Source organism: Mytilus galloprovincialis, chromosome 13 (assembly GCF_965363235.1).
Source record: "Mytilus galloprovincialis chromosome 13, xbMytGall1.hap1.1, whole genome shotgun sequence".
Taxonomy (NCBI): domain Eukaryota; kingdom Metazoa; phylum Mollusca; class Bivalvia; order Mytilida; family Mytilidae; genus Mytilus; species Mytilus galloprovincialis.
Window position 1 is genome coordinate 19,860,671 of NC_134850.1, and position 25,343 is coordinate 19,886,013.

The following is a 25,343-nucleotide window of genomic DNA, read 5'->3' on the forward strand; positions in this document are numbered from 1 at the left end:
AAAATAAAATACTTACTTATTTTCATAAAATAAAGGCAAACATGCAAACATTCCGGAAAAAATATACTCTTGTTGATATTATTTCAATATAATTACATTAGATGTATGTTTCATTATAATACTTTATTCTGATTGGCTAACCGTACATCACATGTTATTCCGTAAAGCAATTGCATCACTCAATAAAACTTTTCATTCATTTCATGACCATAGCTAAAAAATGCAATTATAAGTATTGAATGCTTCTTTTTGTAACTTTATAAGGTTGTAAAAGCGTTGACCGTGCGTACATTTTTAGAATGAAGCGCGGAAAATGTACTTCGGTTAACATTTTTACACCCCAATAAAGTTACAAAAAGAAGCATTCAATTCTTAATTGGAGGACGCTCGAGTGCGGCATGATGATGTTTTCACGATTCTTGTTATCGATCAGGAAGCCGAACAGAAATTGTTATCCTCTGATAAACATGTGTACACATTATTTGTTGTATTATCAGTGCCATATATTGCATTGGCATGTAACGTTTCATGTACATTTATTCACAATCTTTTTTAATCACAGAGCATCGATTCCGATATGTGTCGTGTTTATAACGGAGTCACCACAAAGGACCAAGCGTGTATAATCCCGGGTTATAGAAATGGACCATGTTCATCCATATGAGGATGTACATCCACTTTAAGTATCGTCTTTTTGCTATACGGATTCTTTTAATACGAAGCCACCTCGATAATGGGAATGACCACGCTAAATTTGATACCTCTTGAACTGAAAGTTAAGGAATATTGGTAACAATGTTTGAGGATTACTAAGTCTGGCCATTGATCTTCTACTCTTATCCAACATCAAACGTACTACGCTCTTTTTCCTTTTTGCTGTCCATTTATCGGCCTGTTTCCCAGTGCATAACACATTTGATTTAGTCTTGTTAATTTGTAATCGTCTCAGTATGTCTGAAATATTTGCCACTGGACTTTGTAAACAATAAGCAATCATGCAATTGACAATCACATTGTTGAGGAACATATTAACATTAGTGTTTACGCAATTTACAAACATAAATTTAAAAAGTCGAGGCTAGTAGTAGCGAGAACATTTAAAATACAGTTTGTTTTTATCCTGCTTTTGTAAAAGGTTACCAAAATGTTTTTTCTTCTTTATTGTTGCTTTTCGGAGAAATAGACGTTTATGGACCAGAATGAAAGGAGGACATCTGCATGAAATGTGAAGAAATCCGTGATATGATTTTAACTGTAAATGTGTAATTCGAGATAAAGTAAGTTTACGTTCTACTTTATTTACAAAATGATGAAATTAAAACGATAAGCAACAACAAACAACAACATGTACCACATGCAGTAAGTGACTGTATAACAAGATCATGAGTTGAGGTACGTGTATATAATGAATAACGACCAAGCTAGTCTAACTCAACACATTCCATATTTTCTGAATAGGCTGGGCTACACCCAACGACCATAGCCAATAATACAGAGGGCCGCGAGATGCTGGATCAATCTTTGACATTCAATCAGTATACTGAAAATGTGAATCTTCTTCAGCGTTGAAAAAATCAAGGAGAAGAGTGAGTAAACTCGGTCGATTCCGTTCGTAAGGAGTGTCGATTGATTTAAGTGTTGTTGATATAAGTGTTTTGGAGTTTAGTGTGACGTCCATTTTCACTGAACTGGAACACAGTTAAGGGGCCACCTCCGGGTGCGGGATATTCTCGCTGAGATGAAGACCCATTGGTAGCCTTCGGCTGTTGTCTGCTCTTTGGTCGGGATGTTGTTTCTTTGACATATTCCCTATTTCAATTCTCACTTTTATTAAATACAAAGATGTGGTATGATCGCCAATTAATGAGAAATATCTTCACAAGAGACTAAAAATGACAGAAATTTAAAATAACTAAAGGTCAACGTACGGTCGTCAACAATGAGCAAAGCCCATACCGCATAGTCAGCTATAAAAGGCCACAAAACTACAATTTAAAACATTTCAAACGAGAGTAACTGAGTAGTCAGTATCTGAGTTTGATTATAGAAAAAAAAAATAATTTATTGTATGTATGAATGCAAAGCCATGATATTTGCACAGAAACACATCAATGACAGAAATGTTGCTTAAATTGATTTTAAATAAACTCATCATAGATACCAACAGATAGAGACAAAAGTGCTGACTACTGGGCTTGTGATACCCTCGGGGAAACAAATCTCCACCAGCAGTGGCATCGACCTAGTGGTTGTAAATGAACTCATCATAGATACCAGGACTAAATTCAGTATATACGCCAGACGCGCGTTTTGTCTTTAACAGACTCATCAGTGACGCTCGAATCCAAAAAAGTTAAAAAGGCCAAATAAAGTACGAAGTTGAAGAGCATTGAGGACCAAAATTCCTAAAAGTATTGCCAAATACAGCGAAGGTAATCTATGCTTGAGGTAGAAAAGCCTTAGTATTTCAAAAAATTAAAAAAATTGTTAACAGTAAATTTATAAATATAACCATATCAATGACAATTCATGTCAGCACAAAAAGTGCTGACTACTGGGCTTGTGATACCCTCGGGGTAATAATAAATCTCCACCAGCAGTGGCATCGACCCAGTGGTTGTAAATAAACTCATCATAGATACCAGGACTAAATTTAGAATATACGTCAGACGCGCGTTTCGTCTACAAAAGACTCATCAGTGACGCTCGAATCCAAAAAAGTTAAAAAAAAAAATTCCTTAATGCTCTTCTTAATGTAATATTTACAAGTACAAAGAAACAAATCTACATTTCTAAAGATTTTTATATCCAACTGAGAATCTAAGGTTTTAATATACATGTAATGAAAATCCTTGTGACTGGTAAGTACCGTTGTACGTCATACCACATGTATAATGACCTTCGTCATACTTTGTTACGAAACTTAAATACAGGTTATATTCTCCTTGTGCATGATCACCAACAATAGCAATAGTTGACAGCCTTGGATTGATTACTGTGCCACTTGCATATAATGTCCTGGAATCTGGAGGTCCATGCCATACTACAATTCCATCAGCACGTCTAATGGGACAACTGAATGTTACATTTCTGCCTGATTTTACAAGTTTTGTCAGTATGAAAGCTGCAAAACAACACATTAAGTTTTTAAATAGCGGATTTCCTTATCATTACATCAAACTTGAAAATATAAATTCATTTCGAAATACACAAAACGAATTACATTTTCATGATTATAATCTCAATAAAAGAGACGAAAGATACCAAAGGGACAGTCAAACTCATAAATCGAAAATAAACTGACAACGCCATGGCTTAAAATGAAAAAGACAAACAGACACACAATAGTACATATGACACAACATAGAAAACTAAGGAATAAACAACACGAACCCCACCAAAAACTAGGGGTGATCTCAGGTGCTCTGGAAGGGAAGCAGATCCTGCTCCACATGTGGCACCCGTCGTGTTGCTTATGTGATAACAAATCCGGTAAATAGTCTAATTCGGTAGGTCACATTCATGAAAGGAAAGGGAATTGTAGTTACGACGTAAGGAAAATATCCGATATCATTTGTTAAATGGTTATTCCATAACGGTCAACCAACTCGTGATAGCGTCCGTAAAATTTACGAAGGGATGATTTCAACTTTACCATTTGGAACTCTTGGTTTATTAGCTTCCTTGTAAGCAGCAACCCTCTATAAAAAAAATCATGATAGGAAATGCAAGCACGGGAATATCAATTGGGAGATATATACCCCGTATGCAGGTGCTGCTGGAATGTTGCTACTTAGAAATGGAAAGTTCACAATTGGAAAGCTGAAATCATCTCTTTTGTCGTAAAGTTTTGTATTCAACCGACCCTCATTGTCAATTTCTAGATGTAAGTCAAGATATGAGGCCGACGTAACTGTATCTGTAGTATCCTTTATCTCTAGTTCGATGGGATATATGCGTTCCACATAGTCACCAAATTATGAATTATTTAGTTAAACTAACATCATCTATATCGCGGAAAGTAGAGTTAAAGGATATCGCTAACTTCTTATCTTTCTTCCTAAGAAGTTCCTGTATGAAGTCGGCCTCATAATAATAAAGAACCAAGTGGGAACGATGCTAACGGAATGTATGTAGGTCAGATAACTAATTCAAAATGTTGATGGTATTAGACTACGCAATCGAAGACTTAAATGTTTTCGTAAACTTCCTAATACATAACCTTCATACGCTCTTCTAGCTCTATAACTGTACCTTTAGCTGTTGTCGACTGTGTTGATACTGTTGTGATAGTTGTATTATAAGGATTGGTGTTTTGTGGAATGAATGTAGTAGTTGATCGTACTTGTACAAGCTTATCAGTCCTGGCTAAAACAAGAAGAAAATGATTACAAATTAAATTCTGTTTAATAATTCATGCTTTCCGAGAAAATAACAGCTCTTACAACAGTGCACGCTCATTGCAGTCATTAGTGTTACGCGGGATTAATGTATAAATTCGTCCGACTGGGGACTTTTTACTAATTTGGAATAGATTAGGAATAGGCATGACTTTCAGTATGCAATAGGAAAGCCAGTGTGGTTCAATTGTCCAAATAAGCTATGAAACATTGATGACGAATTGTTCACTTGCAGGAATAATTAGATCTAAACAAAAACATGTGACCTTCAATTTACACCTTAGGTAGAAATGTATAACACATGAATTGTGCGTGTTACATTATTTAAAGGAAAAGAATGTCAACATTGAAATTGATACAATGGTAAATGATTGGATTGACTGATTCGATCCACAAAAAAAAGAGTTCTTAAACAGGTATAAACGATGATAAATATGTATTTTTAATCTATAATAGGAAATTAAACTGACCTAGGAAAATTCAATTGCACGAGTTTGCATTCTATTTATACCAATTTATGTTTATATCGCTTATATGACCATCGGAGGTCTTGGATGTCAACTGGATAGTTAATTAGATGGCGTCTAGACTAAAATACACACGAAACGAAGCTACATATTATCGAACTCATGACTTGTAAACTGTTTATTCAAGACTTTCAATAGTGTGGATAAACTTTTTGCATTGTTATAAATCTAATATGAGAATTTGAGTCAAATCGGTGAACACAAATTTAATAGATAGTGTCCCTTTAAACTGTTATTACACTAGCAATATATACTTACGGAATTCACAGACATAAGTGTAATGATATCCTAAGCTCCCTAAACCGAAATCACACGGATAATCATGCCATAGACCACCATCACTACGTCTAATCAGTGCGCAGTCTTCGTTTGAACCATCAGAAAATAAAAATCTTCTTGTGACGTGGTACTTATTTCCTTGTCCGTCCGCAAAATTTCCGTATGTTACATGACTTCCTGAAAGTAATGTATTCTGTTAAGAAATAAGATTATAAGGTAATATAAATTAATCAGTTAGTAATATTTAGCACATAGTTGATAACATCATTATTGTTTTGCATTAATCGATAAGAAAAAAATCCGGTGATTCAAACACGATTAGTGGCAAGAACAGAAATGTACTCCATTAAAGGAAATATATATAAAGTAAGGTAGTACAAAGTGAAAGTGAACGTCAGCATGTTCTGAAAAGATGATGTAATAGTCATGTTTGCAAACTGATGACTTGGCTATTAAGATAACTTGAATTGGGCCCTCTTATCGATCAATGTTTCAAATATTTATCTTAGTAGTTTCAGAATAATAAAATTTTAAAACCAAAGAATGCCTCTGTTCAGTCATGTTTTCGTTATGATGTGTTGAATAACTTGCAAGCGTCAATTTTGCAAAGTAAAATAAGAATTGGTCTATTAGATTCATAGAAAAATATACGATTTTCATAGGGTTTCAATATTTCTATTTATTAAACTATTTGCCAACATCATATCAATTCTCTAAGATTCACTCGTTTTGAACAAAAAGAGGAATTTTATAACTGATCTATAAATAGTTGTCATACAATTAGGTGGTTTTGCTACCTGTAACCATAAACCCAGGTTGAACCCTCCATTTTTATCGAAAAGGCTTCTAACAAGTCAGGAAAATGACAGTTGTTGTCCATATGTTGTGTTGATTGATAAAGTTATGAACTTTTCCTTTTTTTTTTTAAATAAATGCTGTTTTAGCTTTGTTAGTACTTTTGTTATTCTATATGTTCTTAAAAATAAGTTCTAATTGAATGCGGTGTCGGAATAGATACACACATGCAGTTTATAATTGACGGACAGATTAAGGACAAATAAAGAAAATGTAAAAGGTAGGGTCAACAACTGTGGATTCTTTTTCCAAACTTTATTTCCAGAAATATGACTGATTCAATATCGTCAAGTAGCAACCATTTCATGTATGTTACGTACGAGATCAATTATATTTAAGCATACAATAGTTCTAAAATTAGATTGACTGGAATTAAGGGTTACAAATTAACACTGTCACTGATAAAAGAGGGTTGAAAGATATAAAAATCATTTGTCTTGAAACACACAGACAGTTTACCTCAGTGTGTTGATGCAATTGTTCATTAATTTGCATTGAACTAGGACTAATTTTACATCGAGAACTGGAATTAATATTTCCACTCCATCAGTCAGACAAGGTGTGAATATACATCATGCTATTGCTATACAATACTCCCTTGTTCGTTGGGTTTTCTTACGAATACTAACTGTCTCGATCATCATTTTGGAAAATATTAAAAAAGGACAGAGCAAAACGAAAGAAAGTATTTCTAAATCAAATGTTATGCCAGATTCATGAAAACTCGAATCGTTTTCATCATTACCATACACATGCGATTAATAGAATTTGAATGAAAATGTTTAGACTTGCACTTCCCCTATTTTTGCGGGGGTGGGGTTGGGGCTGTGGTGGTGGGGGCTAAATTCAAGCGATAACTAATCTTCATATAACATAACCATTGAATAAATATTTGGTAATGATTCGACAAGGCTAGAGTTATTTGTGACATTTAACATATCATTGGAGTCACCAGAGGTTAACAAAATGCCGTTAGATTTTTCTATAAAAGTATTGGAGCAAGTCTTATTCTCTTGTTTTCAGCAAATGTATCTTTTGCACTTAGTAAAATAATAAACAAACGCAAAAGACCAAAGAGAAAACAAAAATCTAAATCCGCCTCTGAGTTCTATTTTCAACTTTATTGAACAAAAAATGAAACTAATACCGTCTATCCAGCGCCAATCGCCTTCTTTAGCCTTGTCTGTTGCACCAATCCATATATTTTGTGTATTCCAATGTTCAAATGTTAAAGAATCCAAAATGAACTTTTGTTTTGCGCTATCTTTTATCATTACTAAATCTCCTCCAAAGCTCCTGCAGCTTTTACGAGCATCGTCCCATGACACTTTATGTTCGACAAACAGTAAGCATGCATCTGTATAGACACGTACGTGTTGCAGTTGCTGAATTCTTGATGGACATGATGATAAATCTTTAAAAAATAAGATACGTATAATTATATACCTGTATTACTGTACAAGAACTGTTTAAAACCAAACGTTACAGCATTCATTTAACTCGGTTTTTGCATGATTTTCTATGTTGTGATTTGTATTCTATAATTGTTTGTTGTTTGTCGCTTTTCTTTTTTTGCCTTGTTATTTTGTCATTAACTCCAACTTGTTCTTTGTTCTTTTATGAAAAGGTGTTCTATTGAAAATCTTACCATATCTGATTTATTTCATATCATTCAATCAAAAATCTCCAAACAAAATGAGAATATTCTTTATAATAATAGTCTCCCGTTTTTTTCTTTTTTGCCATAGTTTGCCTAAACTTAAGCTATAATAGCGACTCTAAATGTTACTTTTTCATATTTTAATTGAATGTATCTACGAAAAAATGAAAAAGTTGATTTGATATGTTAATGACTATGAAACATGTGATACATCGGACATTAAGGTGATACATACCACTACAGAGAGATAACACATAACAAATCATCTAGTAAACGTTTTAATCATGTTGTATTGTTAGGGAAATATTAAGCTTCTCATAATTATCAAAATTAGTGTTTGTCAAACTGCTATATATATCCCATGAAATTTTCCCGAGAAAATGTGTGATTTATTTTTTTTTTAATTTTTTTTTGTCAAAATCTGATTAAAATTATACGAGCCGAATTGATTCTAATCAAGGTGATTGGTACCACCTTGCACTAAATGCAGCAAATGGTTGAATTTGGATAGTTCGTGTCGTTAAGTAAGTATATACTAGTATGTGTATTGCTGTACAGTTGTGTTCCTGCTTCCGGTCCATATTTATATGCTTTCATTAAACAAGATCATGCGTTCATGTGACTGTTCCAAGTTTTTTGAATTTCTTTAACATGTATGTCATATGTTTGGTCGATACCACTGCTGGTGGACGTTTCGTCCCCGAGGGTATCACCAGCCCAGTAGTCAGCACTTCGGTGTTGACATGAATATCAATTATGTGGTCATTTTTATAAATTGCCTGAATACAAAACTTTGAATTTTCGAAAAACTAAGGATTTTCTTATCCCAGGAATAGATTACCTTAGCCGTATTTGGCACCACTTTTTGGAATTTTGGATCCTCAATGCTCTTCAACTTCGTACTTGTTTGGCTTTATAAATAAATATTTTGATATGAGCGTCACTGATAAGTCTTATGTAGACGAAACGCGCGTCTGGCGTACTAAATTATAATCCTGGTACCTTTGATAACTTATTGTTTTACAGGACAAATCAGGCCGTTGGTTTTCTGGCGTTATTTATTGAAATGTTCGCAACATAGCGGCATTTAATAACTCGCAGTACCGTATGTATTTTGTGTATTGTTGTAGCCCATACGGTGTCTTATATACTCAACACCAAAGGAAACGCACCACCTGCAATCAGACCTTTAATTTCTTTAAAATGAATAATTAAAAAGAGTTAAAAATTAAAGATTCCAACAAAATAAAACAATTTAACTTTTTTTATTAGGGCAATTCATTTATTTTAAAGACATTTTTTTTATCCAATCAAATGAAGAGAGGCGAACGATACGAAAGGGTCAATCATACTCATAATTCGAAAATAAACTGACAACGCCATGGCTAAAAAATAAAAAGACAAACAGACAAATAATACATGTAGTACACAAAACACAACGTAGAAAAATAACGACTGAGCAACACAAACCCCTCCAACACTTTGGGTTATCTCATGTGCTTCAGAAGGGTAATCAGAGTTTGCTTCACATGTGGCACCTGTCGTGATCATCATGTTAGTACAAACCAGGTAATAAGCATACATCAATAGGTCACCTTTTAGGAAAGGAGACGACATTGTAGTTATGATATTTGAACATGTCCACTAGCATCAGTATAACGGGTATATAATAACGGTTAACCAACACGTGATGGTCTCACCACCTTGGACTTTTGGTTTAATATCTTCCTTGTGAGTAGCTGTCCTCTATCAAGGACGTCAAGGTATGACATGCAAGCCCTAGAATATCGTATCAACTGGGAGGTATATATTCCTTATGCAAGTGCCGATGGAATGTTGCAACATAGAAATTAAAAGTTCACACTTAGGGGGCTGAAATCATCTCGGAATCTTTTCTCGTATGTATAGTTTTCTATTCAACCGACCCTATTTCTAGCTGTTAGTCAGGACATGAGGCAGACTTAAATGCATTTGTTATATCCTTTATCTCAAGGTAGATGCGATATATTCGTTCGACATATAGTCATCAATGTTTGAATTACTTATTTGGAGAGCATCATCTGTTTATCGGAACGTAAAGTTAGCCTTTACATTACATGACCATTGTGCAAATATTTGATAATGATTCGACAAAGCTTGAGTTATTTGTGGCATTTAGTATATCACTAAAGTCAGAGGTTAACAAAACATCGCTTTCTATTTTCGAAAGGTATTGCAGTAAGTTAAATAATCATTTTAACTTATTATTTTGTTTTCAGTTACAGCAAATAAACTCATCATAGAAAATGTGTCCTATGCAACAAGTAAGTTAACAAACAAACAGAAAAGATCAAATTGAAAAATTTACTTTTCTTGACAAAAACAAAATACCGTATATCCAGCGCCAAACGCTCTTTGTCAATTTCTAGTTATATGTCAAGGCATGAGACAGACTTAAACGTATCTTTGTATCCTTTAACTCCAGTTCGATGCGATATATATGTTCGACATATAGTAATGAATGAGTGAATTACTTATTGACACCATCTGTATATCAGAACGTAAAGTTAAAAGATATTGCTAACTTCTTTTCTTTCTCCCTAAAACGTTCCCGTATGCAGTCGGCCTAAAAAGAATAAAAGAACAAGTCGGAAAGAAAAGGGGCATAGTAATTGGTTCCCATGGAAATGTCAATTGTTTGTTAACACAAGTTTTCTAAACGCATCAAATGTAATATGTTAATAAAGAAATCATGCATCTTGAAAAGTTTCAAAGACTGTTTTGAAATCAGAGTAATGTGTAGTAGGATTTATTCATCTGTAAGAAAAGATGCTTGTACCTTCTCTGGCCAATCATTTTTATGAAACAAAGCAGAACCAGCTCATTAAAATTTGTCTAGTTTCAAATGTGGAGTTCTTTTGAAAAGTGTGGAAAAGTTAAATGCTTTAATTCTATTGCAAGATAAAAGAGTCTTAGATAGTATGTACACTGAAAGATCTTTGGAATTTGTATTATCAACATCCGATTCACGCCACCTCTATTTAGGTAACGTTGTTTCACAATAATTCTGGCGTATATACAAAATCTAGTTCTGGTATCTATGATGAGTGCATCTACAACCACTGGTTCGATGCTACTGCTGGTTGAGATTTATTTTCCCAAGGGTATCACAAGCCCAGTAGTCAGCACAAAAATGAATTGTCATTGATATGGTTATATTTATAAATTAACTGTTTCCAAAATTTAGAATTTTTGTAATACTAAAACTTTTCTACCTCAGGCATAGATTATCTGTATTTGGCAAAACTTTTAGGAGTTTTGGTCCTCAATGTTCTACAACTTCGTACTTTATTTGGCCTTTTTGATATTTTGGATTCGAGAGTCATAGATGATACTTTTGAAGACGAAACGCTCGTCTGGCGTATATACAAAATTTAGTCCTGGTATCTATGATGAGTGTATCTGAAGCCCGGTTTTGATTGATGATTCTTTTGATTCCAATAATTAATGTAAACAAGAATTTTTGTAATTAAAAGAAAACTATTTGATACAAAAATGTACACGCATATGTCTGTGACAAAGCAAAATGACACATGTACGCAGCGTACATTCTTTTGTGATTGTTAAATATTTACACGATAAGAATGCAGTTGATCTTTACTTTTATGCATGCCGGGACTGTATTACTAAACATTCGATAACTATTTAAAGTACATTCTAAAAATGAATTATGGTTTGTATTAAAGTAAAGTACAGAGGTATATATTGTCAATTTTACATACAACTTGTGTACACTCGATAGTTCCTAACGCTGCCATTTACATCAAACGTTAACACCATGTTTCATTTCAACCATACATATGGATGTACATAACGAAGCAATTCTACCAGACAAAACAGCAATCCTTATCTCTAACATTATAGTATACATACCAGACTGAGTGTAGACCACGTGACTTATAAACAAAGAGGAAAATATTTTTGTCGTCATTTCCCTTAGGTATCTATTCACATTTAGCATGAATAAAATAACGACAGATTGTCGGAAAAGATAAGACACGCATTAACTGTTCACATTTATCAGTGTTGGTTAAAAAAATACTTTTTTTTCTTGTAAAAATATGTTTTCAGAAAACATGTTTGTTCTGGGTTTTGAATACTTATGAAACACAACATTTTTTTTTAAAGATACATTTAATCAGAATAAAGGATTGCAGTCCAACAACTTCACACAATAGAAAACGATTGCACACATGTACAGTATGTTATTATCTTGCTAGTGATTGACCTATTACATAATTTTATATGTGGTTGAATAAGAAAATCAGACCTGTACATTTTACATGTGTACCTTAAAAATAAAATGTTTATTTTCGAAGAATAAAGAACCGAGTTCAGTTTAGAAACTTCACCTTCTTTTTATAACGTCCTGTTAATATATTTAATTCTTTATTGTCACATAAGTAAAATGATAACTGTGACATAAACAAAAATAACAAACAACAAAAAATACACACACAAATATATATAATTATATACAAGCAAAAATAACTAAGAGTCCTCTGTCCTCAGCTCTAAAGACTGTTTTATAAAGGAACCTGGTATTTTTTTTCACTTTTATACTTTATATTTGAAGGATTTAGCAGGACTACTAGTTTTTAATTCAATTGTCAAACTAGACGAGTGAATATCGGTAATTCGTCAAGTTTCACACTATAATTACGCAAATATTCAGGGCCATTAATAACCCGTCCGTCTATTGACGCCCTCCATCTGCCTAGAGGTAAATATATGTCTCTTGAAATTGCTCCCTGTTCTAACACAGGTGCTACTAGTGTGTTATTTCCAAGCAAAAATTCGGTGTCAATTATTTGACATTCTTTATCCAGCGGTGATATCCACCACAAAGGGCGAATAATAGGAGCCCCTGTCCGAACCGACTCTTCGGCCAGCTTAATTATAAGATCGGAATATTCTTCGTGCAACTGCACAAACTTTCGAGATATATTGACAACTTCATCGTCGTACTGCCAAGGTACAATAGAAAACTGCATTGCCGGAAGTAGTGCAGTAGCCTCTAACCATCTAATAAATAACTCACGGTCTGGCTTATTCCCTTCATATGCATTTCCTCCAATCATATCAGGCAATACGAATGGATATCCGAGTAAACCGAATGTCAACGCAGTGTTGATCAGCGTTTTCAATCCATTTTTATTTTCCCAGTTCGAATTTTTATCAAGCATGCGTACAAACACTGGTAAATGCTGTGTGCTGACACCAACTCGAACTTCTTGATGTCGAACTTCAGTATCAGAGGCATAAGCTATCTCCGCCCATTTAGTTGGATAGAAATTTGGACTGTCGTAAGCGGTTTCGAAAATATTTGGCAACCAGTTTGTTTCACCTGCATCAAATTTGAATGAGCTTATATTGTATGTTTTTTGTAAAAATTGTAATTTTTCAATAAACCACTGCACTGCATCCTTATTCGAAACATCTAAAATCCCCGCTGCATTCCCGTCCCACCACGAAACAAGGGCCGGCACTTGTGAATCATATTGTCTTACAAGAAAGAATTTAGATGCCGCTTCTTGAAATGTTAATGAATCAATATTGAAGAATGGATGGACCCAAATAGTTACTCTAAATCCCATTGCATTTAGTTGTTTAACCATTTCAGTTGCATTAGGAAATTTCTTGACATTAAAAACCATATCACCATATTTTGGTGTCCAGTCATCGTCTATTTCTACTTGTGAATGTGAAAAGTTATATTTTAAAATATTTGAAGCAAACTCTATTACAGTTGTTTGATTTATATCTTTATGGTATTGAGCCCATGTTGACCAAATCGGATACTTAAATAATTTTCTATCTGGAATATCTGATGGCTTGGAAAATGACGCCGACATGAAATCATGAATCTTCCGAACGTTATCAGCGATGCAAATTGTGTAAGACAAATGAGGGTACCCTCCTTTGATGTTCGTATATGGATACTTTTCATATTTAGCCATTAGGCAAATTTGTTTATCGGACGTTTGGTTGATGCTAATATAAAGCGGATCATCGCTACTAATGTTTATCCCTACTCCTTGTGAATTGATGAAATAACGTTCCTGTACACCTCCAATGCGTTTAGCGTATGAATCATTAGCAACAAAAGCAGAGAGGTTCATTTCCGTTCGCTCCAAAGGCCAGAACTGGTTCCAATCCTCGTAGCCACCGTACCAGTGAGCATTATGTAAATCGAAACAATCTAACAAAATTTGATCAGAGCAATAACGTGTTCTCCAATGTATATCATAGCATTCGGTGGATGCATATTTATTATAAGATATAAGTAGATCTTTTGTACCAATCCAGTCTAGACAAAGAACATTATCGGAACTCCCACAGTCATCAGCAACTATTTTTGTACTTCCGGTATTTGATAATTGTCCGGATAGACGAACATCTGTATCTGAATTTCTTATTTTAAAATTCCAGGTATATTTTTCCAAGTGTAAATTCCCAACAACATACTCGTCTGCAGTCTGAGGTTCCTCGTTATTATTTAGTCCAACTTGCCAGGCAATTATTCCAACAATAGCGCTGAGCAATATCAATGAAAGCAAGGCGAGACCAACTTTCATTCTTCCATTAATTTTGTGTCCAGACATAAAAACTTCTGAAATGATTGAATGATATGTTATTACTACAATCCAATTTACACAATATACGTAAATCCTAATAAATAAATAGACAAAAATTTCGGGGGGAAGTTTATAAACAGATAATCTACTTTATTAAAAGTAGAAATTGCAAGACAAACCCTTCAACGGACTTTGCTTCAGTCCAATTTTAGCTAAGAATATTTTTTTTAAACGCAGATGTTGACTGGGTTTCAAGATTTATTATCCCTTATCTTTTCAAGACCGACTTTTAACCACTCATACTTGGAATGCTTGCTTGGTTGTCTAGGATGTATAGATACCCAGCCACTATCAATTACAATGGGGACGTTATTTTCAGTTTTCATGCAAAATATCTGTCCCTAATAAACAAACCTTTATTTTCTAATGACAGTCCTTACTCCCCTTCCTTTTGCATATCTTGCAGAACCTATTTTATTGTATAATTCAATTGATAATTTGGTTTCATCACAAATATGCATTCAATATTTGCCACTACACGTACGTAAGCAAGCAACACTCAAACGGTTAATTATTTAAAACTAAATAACTGTAATGATGAGCACAAAACAAAATCATTTCCATTAGTTTTTAATAGCAACCGCGTGAATTCAGGTTAAAATTATCCAGATGAATGGTTTGTATTTTATTATATAATAGATCACATTACAGGTATTGATTTTTCAGAATAAAACAGATTGTATCTAGTTTATGTAACATGTATATAAAAAAAAAGTTTAGACTCTTTTGTATATCCAATATATTTGGACATTTATATACCTATTCATATTTTGAAAATTCTTTTTTTAGAATATGTTCAGGAAGGTTTTTATATCGACTTCATTAACAAAGTTTTGAGTAGGTTTGAATTATATTTATTGTATATAAATACGATATTTGGGAGTCTGCATGTTTGCTCCCTCAAAAGTTCTTTCATACTCATCAATCAGTTGAAAAACATGTAGCCAGGTTAGACTGTATGCTGGCAACCCGGTACAAATTGAAAAGCTTATCTTACAAAGGAGTAAAGAAGGTGCATGCCACGCTTTTTAAGAACCCTTGCAACAACACTTCTGTAGGTTATCTGTTTTAAGGCTAAATTTCTGTCTCTTTCCAATCTACCTTCTTTTCCCATGGCAGTTTGAATTTCTTCGACATTAATCCCGGACGCCTCTATAACAGAACCTATAATATTATTGTTACTTTGTCATCGTCCTGAATATGCATGAAATATTCGCCACTGGACGTTAAGCAACCAACAGTCAATCAATCGTTATAATGGGTTGATCCAATTATTAAGATATTAAAGAGAAATCAACTTACCTTTTATTTTTACAATTTCGATAAAGAACTCCTCGTACGGGATAACCAAGGTCGTTCGAATATTTAGCAATCGATTTGTGTTATCACGAAAAGGTTACACTGATTGTACAAGTATCAAAATGTTTTGAAACAGATTATAAATTATAACAAATAAATTGTTTAACTGTGATAAATGCAAATAAGGTGAAGAAATATTATCAACAAGTGAACCTACTTACAAAATGTAGATAAAATTGTTCCTCATATATGTACATAGTGTATTTTAAGTGTTGTGTGCGTGTTTAGAAATGAATCTAAAACGTTACTGTAGCTTCAAACAATTTTAAGCAATTAAAAATGTTATTGATCAGAAAAAAATGTATAATTTAAAATCGTTGAACCTAGCACATGTAAATGTTGTTTTTTTTTCATCTGCGTCGCCAAAGACATAATGAGGTTTTCTAAATTAACCCGCTCGACGTCGTCTGCCCATCCGTCCTGCCGAAAGAAAACTTTCGACAAACATTTTTTGCTTTTAAGAAAGGTACTGATTTGATGTTTTGCCTGCAACTTTACTGATTTGAGCCCTTTTTCTGCTGATTTAAATAAGTTGTTATTATGTTGTTTACTAAACGTACATGTATGTATGCATGTGTCATTATAAAACTGGACTTCCCATCAATACAGTAAGATAACCAAAAACTAAACAATAAAAATATAAACACAAACAGCTATACTACAGATCACATAACATTATGAAAGTTTCGTCGCCAGGGGGATAGAAAAATTGTCACTTTCGGTCTTTTTCTGAACAGCAGTAACACCGTTGTCGAAGAGGGCGTCGGTTTTCGGCTGTGTCGAATGTAAAAAATCGCTAGAACCAGGTCAGAAAGGGGGATCCGATGCAACTAATAAAGAAGGTGCCGCGATCTCTGCACGTTACAAACCTAGCAAAAACTCTCTCAAGGTTCGGTAGTTGGCCTGTTCCAAATATATATATCTCATACCATACTTTCGAGTGGCATTTAACCCATATAACATGGCTCACCTATTGTGTTTATTATTCAGTTTCATCTCGTCATCAACATGCATAGATTTTTTGCCACTGAACGTAAAAAAAAAAAACAGAAATCAATCAATCCTCTTTCACATTTAACACCTGTTTCGTGTAATAATTCAGTTTAAAAAAAGAATCTAATCAATGGTTGTCTTGTCTGAAAACTCTGTAGCCTTACCTGCGGATATAGATATCCCCGAAGCAAAGAAACAATGATAACAAATAGTATCTATTCTATTCCCCGTAAAGTAAACTTTTTGAAGAATAATCATCGTACAATTCGTCCGCTTTTCTACACGAATTTTTCTGTGATAAAACATAGTTTATTTCGAAATACAGTGTTGTTCTAGTTTAAATATGATATAACTTTTTCTACGGAAACGTCAAATAAGAAGTTGGAGAATAAAAGGTTGAACTTGTTACATGCTTTTTTTTAACAGGTACCTCCCTGTCAGATTCTAACGCTTTGAAGATAAAGAGAAAATAAAGGATCATAATCAACCCTAGACAGTAGTCACACTATTTGGAAACAGTATAAAAAAATCTTGTCAGAAATATAGAAAGTAGAATATGATGAAAACAAGAATGTGTCCATAGTACACGGATGCCCCACTCGCACTATCATTTTCTATGTTCAGTGGACCGTGAAATTGGGGTCAAAACTTTAATTTGGAATTAAAATTAGAAAGATCATATCATAGGGAACATGTGTACTACGTTTCAAATGATGTAACTTTAACTTCATCAAAAAGTACCTTGACCAAAAACTTTAACCTGAAGCGAACGCACGAACGGAGGCACATACCAGAAAACACAATGCCCATCTACTATCGTAGGTGGGGCATAATAAGAATAATTTGACCTAACTAGACTTCACATTTGTTTTTTTTTCATCGCTTTAATATAGTAATAAGAAGATAATGGTATGATGGCAAATGAGACAGCTATCCAACAACGCTCAAATTATATATTAATCATCGATGTTTAGTCGGGTTACATTTGCTAAGTCAAATTCTTTATAATATTTTCGCACTACATTTTATCTTTTAACATGTATGTCGTAAATTACGTCTTTCATTCTATTATCCATGATGTTTCTGACCTCTATTATAAAAGAGAGTTCTCGAAACAACTTAGACAATAAATACAGATAAAAAATTTATAAAATCATAAATTTAGTTGCATAAATATTTATGAAATTATACATCAACGCTATATATGTACCCTTATATGTTAAAGGCTCCGTGTTGAAGGCCGTACCTTGACCTATAATGGTTTACTTTTATAAATTGTTACTTGGATGGAGAGCTGTTTCATTGGAACTCATACCACATCTTCCTATATCTATATACAAATCGAAATGATCAATGAAATCAGCTTGAACAACTATTGGACAGAAAACTCTTCCATTGAACGCTTGTTTCATAGAGATTTTGTTCTATACAGTGATTGTGTCATGCAAACTAGAAAAATAAAAGACAGTACATCAGTGTTTCCTACTTTTATAAACGATATTCCTCCTTGGCTATTCACCACAATGTTCATATTTTCGCTGTTAATGAAGCACTGTTAATCTATAATTTCATACAACATTAACCTTTTAATTAAAGACCTTGCACGGTTCATAACTTTATAATTTAGTATTGTCAAAGACGTGTTTATCATTTTTTTTCTGTTTTTTCAAAATTCATTTCAGTTTCATCTTTGGCCCATTCTTGAACTTCTCCACTTACAAAACATCCATAAACAACAATTCCCAGCAGGCATACTCCCGCACATACATAAAACATGTGTCTCCACTCCTCAGCTGTATTCTAACAAAACAATAATTGTCAATGTTACATCTAGTATGTTGATGAATAGTACACATGAATAATTATTTATAAACATTCATTATAGAATTTCTTAGAGTTAAAATTATTTCTTTCTGGTCATGCACTGCAAATCCAAAATCCTTTAAAATAAGCATCGGGTTATTCATCAATTCTTACCAACAAGCTGTTTATATAACAAATGATACGAAAGATAAAATGACCGCAAAATTGAGGGTAGCACAACCATTCTTCTCTCGCGTTTATCTTATTTTATATGTATACCGTTGCATTAGTAGGGGTAAATGCATGATCCACGAAAGCCATGTTGAAATTCATATCGCATATTATGGTGTTTATATATGTTTGGCTAACCCGAAAAAAACAGTTGACATTCTCCTAGAAAACATTTTTAATAGTCAGAAGGCTGTTACGGCTTTGTATCTCGAAACGATAATACCAATTCTTAAATAGGTGCCAAGTTTGAATTCAACTGTAAACGTATTACTTATTTGTTTCGAAAATGTTGTAATAGAATACCCCCCCCCCCCTTTTCCTCCTCGAATATTAGCATATATAGTTACAACATGTGCAGATAATATAGATTAGTTGAGAGCAAAACAATTTTCGATAATAAAAGTACTTTTTACAGAAAATATCTACAATGAAAAATGTGGTTTTTAATTCAAACAATTGCAAAAATACTACATTCACTGTAAGAACACCGCTCGTGGCGTGATGTGTTTGTCTCGACCTTGCTTGTCGGGAATATTTCGTGCTGATGGTCAGTTGTTCACCTTGGAATACTCTGCCTTCCTCTTCTAGTACCACAGCTTCTTCAACCAGTCAGCACTTTATTAATCGTCGTGACTATAACAGTTTCCTGGAAACGGCCACTAAAGGTAACGAGCCAGTTACGGCTATTTATCTAGCACCGATTATAGAATTGACAAAAACACCAGTACTTACTTGCAGCCTACTTCCTTATCGTAATTAATCATGCATACGTGTAAATATATTACTTACATTTGGTGTTAACATACTTGTTACAATTGGTGCCACCATACCAGGAACAATAGCTAGCGTATTGGTCAACCCAAGTAAGGTGCCCGCATACCTAAAAGACCATATGAATATCAGTATAACAATGTTAAGTTGTGGAAGCACAGGAATTCAAACCATTATATGTTTTCTTAAACGGTAGCGTTTGCAGTCATTTTGTATTAGCAAATGTTCCTCCATATATATTAGAGAGCGATAACTTCAAATCTTTTTTATATATGCGTTAAACTCGAAACACAATTTATTTACTTACTTTTGTCCTATATCGATATTGTTAACAAGACATCCAGCATTGTGGAAACCATTAAACAAAAATGCTAAAGATAATAGGACCACAATTTCACGATCTTCTCATGATGTGAAACCAGTTCCGATAAGGAATAGACCACTTCCAACAAAACCTGATAACATAACGCAAACATTAGAATTACAGAAACCAGTCAGTTTGATTATATCCCTTTAAAGGTTGTGAAGGATTGAAAAATAAAAAAGACGAAATGGGCGGATAGACAAACAACGCTTGACCATAACACGTTCGTTTCTTAGTTACAGCACTGCTTAATAAAACATTAGAATTACAGAAACCAGTCAGTTTGATTATATCCCTTTAAAGGTTGTGAAGGATTGAAAAATAAAAAAGACGAAATGGGCGGATAGATAAACAACGCTTGACCATAACACGTTCGTTTCTTAGTTACAGCACTGCTTAATAAAACATTAGAATTACAGAAACCAGTCAGTTTGATTATATCCCTTTAAAGGTTGTGAAGGATTGAAAAATTAAAAAGACGAAATGGGCGGATAGACAAACAACGCTTGACCATAACACGTTCGTTTCTTAGTTACAGCACTGCTTAATAAAACATTAGAATTACAGAAACCAGTCAGTTTGATTATATCCCTTTAAAGGTTGTGAAGGATTGAAAAATTAAAAAGACGAAATGGGCGGATAGACAAACAACGCTTGACCATAACACGTTCGTTTCTTAGTTACAGCACTGCTTAATAAAACATTAGAATTACAGAAACCAGTCAGTTTGATTATATCCCTTTAAAGGTTGTGAAGGATTGAAAAATTAAAAAGACGAAATGGGCGGATAGACAAACAACGCTTGACCATAACACGTTCGTTTCTTAGTTACAGCACTGCTTAATAAAACATACGGTCATACCTCATGTCGATATCATGTGGTTTTATATGTAAGCATTGCGAAAGGTCATACATGTTCAGACTAAAAATTATGTATTTACTCAATCTGTTGGATGTGTATTGAATGATACTTTACTCTAGGAGTACTCTTGAATCGGCACTTTGCGTCTTTTGTTCATTGTATTTGTTTGTTTGTGCTGTGTTTGTTTTTGGTGCTTCAATGTTTTTCTGATCATTTAAGCCACTTCCAACTTATTATTACAGTTTTTTTTTATATTCTGCTGTTACACAACTGTTCTTAGTTGAGTGTTCACAAACATGTTTAACCCCGCCACATTATATACATATATACCTGTTCCAAGTCATAGGTCTGGAATTCATTGGTTCTCGTTGGTTGCTGTCTGTCATTTGTTTCGTTCATGTATTTATCATTGTCGTTGGATCGCTCGTTTGATTGGTTTCCCATTATGTCATGCCTCTATATTTCACTTTACGGTATGGTATATGCTCATGTTTATAGGCCGAACAGTTCCGTAAATCAGTTTCATATGGACTCTTTTTTTATGGAAAGAATCTACTTTTAAAAGTTCTATCAATAAAATAAGTCTTGATTTGTTAAGGTTTTTCGGTCGGATACAATTATACTTCTCTGACATCAGTTTAACATCATTTAGCTTTATCAGCAGTTTAAAGGCTGTTTCTTGAATCGTACATATCATAACTGGTTTGTTTTTATAGATCATTTAAGCCATTTCATATTCATATAAAGGCAGAAGATACCGAAATAGCGGTTTGGAAACTAATATAGAAGAGTCGAAAAAGGACCCATTTGAAGATTGCACTATCACAAGTCCAATAAAACAATAAAAACACTTAATTAAGAGTGAACAGTATAAACACCAGAAACGCCATAGAGGACACTGGTACTCAGATGCTCCTTTCAGTAAGCAGCTTTTACTTCTCTAATTTCCGCGCCTGTCGTTTACATTTTAATCTGGCAATATTCTCTGGTGACATCAATTAAGATATAATAACTGTTGAACATTTTTAAATGTCTTTTGCCTAGTCCTTATATAGCAAAATGTGTTTTGAAGTGTTATGCCGCTTTTAACTTTTATTATATAGTTATGATTTATATAATAACTTTGTACCTAGACAGGAACATAAGCGTCTTATAACTGTAGTCGAAATTATACTTTTTTTACGCAGGAAGTCTACTAATTGGCTTATCAAAAATCCAGTTAGAACTTGACAGGCAAAAGGCAATGACGATACAGCTCCATTCTGGAATAAAAACCATAGTTACACAACAGCCCATGTGGATTTTGATTTTTACACCTGCCCACAGTTGGCGCCCCACCCGTGCCTATTCTAGCTATATTCTCTTTTTTTGTACGAATATTGATTACAAATGCTTATCTGCTTTTGATAATTGATTGTACTTACAAGTATTTCGATTCAACAAAGAAATTGCATTCTACTCTTACGGGTGAGCAGTGTGGACAAGCTAGAAATTTTGCCCACTTGGTGTCCTCTCTCACTCGGGCGGGTTGACAAAAATAATCCACCTGAGCTGTAATGTATATGACAGAGATTTTATTTTCTTAATTCAACAAAATACTTTGATAAAACAATGCAGTGCTGTGGAAATAAAATTCAAAACAGGATATCCATTAGTTTAAGAGTTTAAATCCATTATTCTGGCATGATTTCATTTTAACCGTAATTCAATTTTGAACTGAAACGGTCATATCAAGAAAGTAAGAAATTAGGAATCAGTGTAGCTCTGAGATTTGGCAGAGCCCATTTTGTTTTATTATTCCGACGATAATTTCCCCAAAAAATATAGAATTTCCTTCTTTTTGTCACCAAAATTGAAAAAAAAATCAGAAAGAAATTCTGTCTTTGATGAAATGCTTGAAACTTTAAGTTAAACCGGAAACAAGCTGTAATTTGACCGCATTTTCCGTATAACCTGCTCTGTATTCGTCTTTTTAGAATCCTAAGGACTATAGATAATCTCATTGTTCGTACAACAACATGAAAATATTGTTACGCCATTGGATGGATTTCCATTGTTTAGAACATTCTAAACCAATCACAACGTTTTGGTGTAAGCTTTTACAAATATTACCCAGAATGCATTAGATTCTTAATCGTCGAATTGCCCAATGTTAAATAGATAATACTTACATGCAGAATGGTCCGAAATACGCATGCAATTCACAGAAACGTTTTTATATATTTATCTGTTACATTTAAAAAAAGAAGAATTTTCATATATACTCACACTTTGTATATCATATCTTAAAACTGTCTTCATAAAAGTTGGAATACTTGTAACTAACGCATATAATACCCAATTAACACAAAAGCGACCTGCAAGGATTGCAAGAAATGGAGGATTTTTCGCTATCTGACACCATGGAACAACAGCTGTCTGAAATGAAAAACACAATTATGTTATCAAAACGTCTTATTTTTAGAAATAGCTTTATTCTTAGAACAATTCATTCTGACTAAGGGGTTTTCAAGATTTGATGACAAAAAAGACAATAACGCTTTTAAAACCCTATAAAGTTAAGAAAAGAAACATTCAATACTTATAATTACAGTTTTGAGCTAGGATCATGAAAACACGATTTTTATCAAGTTTTTATTTAATTTACCTGTGCATTTTATTGAAATACGGATTTTTTGTGTTGTTACAAAATGATAGAAATTATTATAAATTAAGGAATGTATCTCCCTCATGCAAAGCTCTGATTCCTTTCACGGATTTGGCTATACTTTTTGGACCTTTTGGATTATAGCTCTTCATCTTTTATATAAGCTTTGGATTTCAAATATTTTGGCCACGAGCATCACTGAAGAGACATGTATTGTCGAAATGCGCATCTGGTGCAAGAAAATTGGTACCGTTCATTTTATTATTGGGGGACCTCGTGTCATCATGAATTATAAATTTCATAGTGTAATGAATTTGATTAAGGGATAACGCGATATTGCAGCTAGCCAATCAGAATAACGTATTATAATGAAGCATACATATGATGTAATTATTGTACGATACCATAAACAGCAAAACGTATAAGCCGGGATAACAAAACAATCAACAGTCTACACAACTCTATAGAAAAAACGAAAGATTGAACAATACCATTCCCAAATCCCACCAATATTTGTGGAAGAACTCCATGCTCAGTAAACAACAGTCATTTTCCCATGTATGTCATTCCATGGTAAAAGCCGATGATCAAGTGTTTTCAGAGATAGCCATCAACAGAGAGGGAGAAATAATAACGAAGTTGTTGCCACCATAAAATGTAACATATAATATCGTCAACAGCTATAAAAATTCAATTACAGTCAACCAAGTCATGATGAAATGAAAACATCACGTACTTAATTCGCCTTTTCAGAATGTAAAGGACTATCGATAATTTTATTTTTCGTACCCCAAAATGAAAATAATGTCACGACATAGGTTGAATTTCCATTGTTTTTGGACATTTTCAACCAATAACGACGTTTTGGTGTACATTTTTGAAAATATTACCCAGAATACATTAGATTATGAAACGGCTAATTAACCATAATCAGGAACGATCAAAGCTAAATGTATGATAGTGTCCGCAAAACTTTGAAAACATCAGGTTTGCCATTAAAATTAAAAATTATAATACCTTTTGTGTAAGGAACAACACTCTTTTAAAAACACGTAAAACTTGGATTGCAAATACGATTTGGATGTGTGCTTGTTTGTCTAGACTGCAATCTTTGTGTGATCTATTTCATTTATGTCTGATCTTTATACATAAAATGTAATTATTGTAAACTTATAATAACAAGGCGGACGACACAACTTATTAATTTAAAATATGCAATTGGAACGTGGTGATCCCTTAACGTCTTCAGTAAAAAAAGGAAGGATGTCCAAACAAAAAAGCCTCAATCAAAGTAAGCAGTTCTTATATATGTATTAAGCTTAATAGATTTAAGATAATGTTGAAGGTTCAAGACGGATAAAGCGTTGAAAAACCGACAAAGCCATTGCACAAAGTAAAAACCCTACGCAAAATAAAGTAAAATCACAGAAATACTGAACTCCGATGAAAATTCAAAACGGAAAGTCCCTTATCAAATGGCAAAATTAAATGATAAAACAGTGATAAACAAAAAAGTTTGGAAATGAACAAATAAGGACAAATACAAATATTACTCGTTTGGTTGTGTCAAATTGTATGTTTGATTTGATATAATTTAGTTCTTCTTTTGAAATCCATTGATTTATGTCTGGTGTATCTCGTATACACAAAAACCATGCTATAGCCCATACGACTGTAAATCCACCTGAAATGATACATAAAATGTGTTGTCAAAATTGTGCCTCCCTTATATGAGTGACACGACGGATGCCACATGGGGATCTCTGCTTACCTTTCCGTAGCACCTGAGATCTGCCGCAGTGATTGATGGGATACGTGTTCCTCAGTCTTTAGTTTTCTATGTTGTTTCTTGTGTACTGTTATTTGTCTGTTTGTCCTTTTATTTTTAGCCTTGGCGTTGTCTGTTTATTTTCAA

General features: G+C 33.6%; 2 protein-coding genes and 1 long non-coding RNA gene across 3 annotated transcripts; all 3 read right to left on the minus strand.

Moving 5' to 3' along the window:
- Window positions 1-2,785: 2,785 nt before the first annotated feature.
- On the minus strand, window positions 2,786-11,595 carry LOC143057060 (uncharacterized). Its single transcript, XM_076230288.1, has 5 exons — window positions 11,483-11,595; window positions 7,209-7,475; window positions 5,186-5,383; window positions 4,255-4,368; window positions 2,786-3,124 (listed from the first exon to the last, which is right to left on the minus strand). The coding sequence occupies exons 1-5, from the start codon at window positions 11,538-11,540 to the stop codon at window positions 2,829-2,831; spliced, it is 933 nt and encodes a 310-aa protein (XP_076086403.1). The 5' UTR covers window positions 11,541-11,595; the 3' UTR covers window positions 2,786-2,828.
- A 537-nt stretch (window positions 11,596-12,132) lies between these two features.
- On the minus strand, window positions 12,133-15,777 carry LOC143056218 (myogenesis-regulating glycosidase-like). The gene is made up of 2 exons (XM_076229298.1): window positions 15,701-15,777; window positions 12,133-14,373 (listed from the first exon to the last, which is right to left on the minus strand). The coding sequence occupies exon 2, from the start codon at window positions 14,363-14,365 to the stop codon at window positions 12,371-12,373; it is 1,995 nt and encodes a 664-aa protein (XP_076085413.1). The 5' UTR covers window positions 14,366-14,373; window positions 15,701-15,777; the 3' UTR covers window positions 12,133-12,370.
- Window positions 15,778-18,295: 2,518 nt separating this feature from the next.
- On the minus strand, window positions 18,296-25,096 carry LOC143056323 (uncharacterized). The gene is made up of 6 exons (XR_012972297.1): window positions 24,982-25,096; window positions 23,050-23,199; window positions 21,911-22,043; window positions 19,863-20,010; window positions 19,574-19,664; window positions 18,296-18,550 (listed from the first exon to the last, which is right to left on the minus strand). It is a non-coding gene; the product is annotated as an uncharacterized LOC143056323 (long non-coding RNA).
- Between the last annotated feature and the right edge of the window lie 247 nt (window positions 25,097-25,343).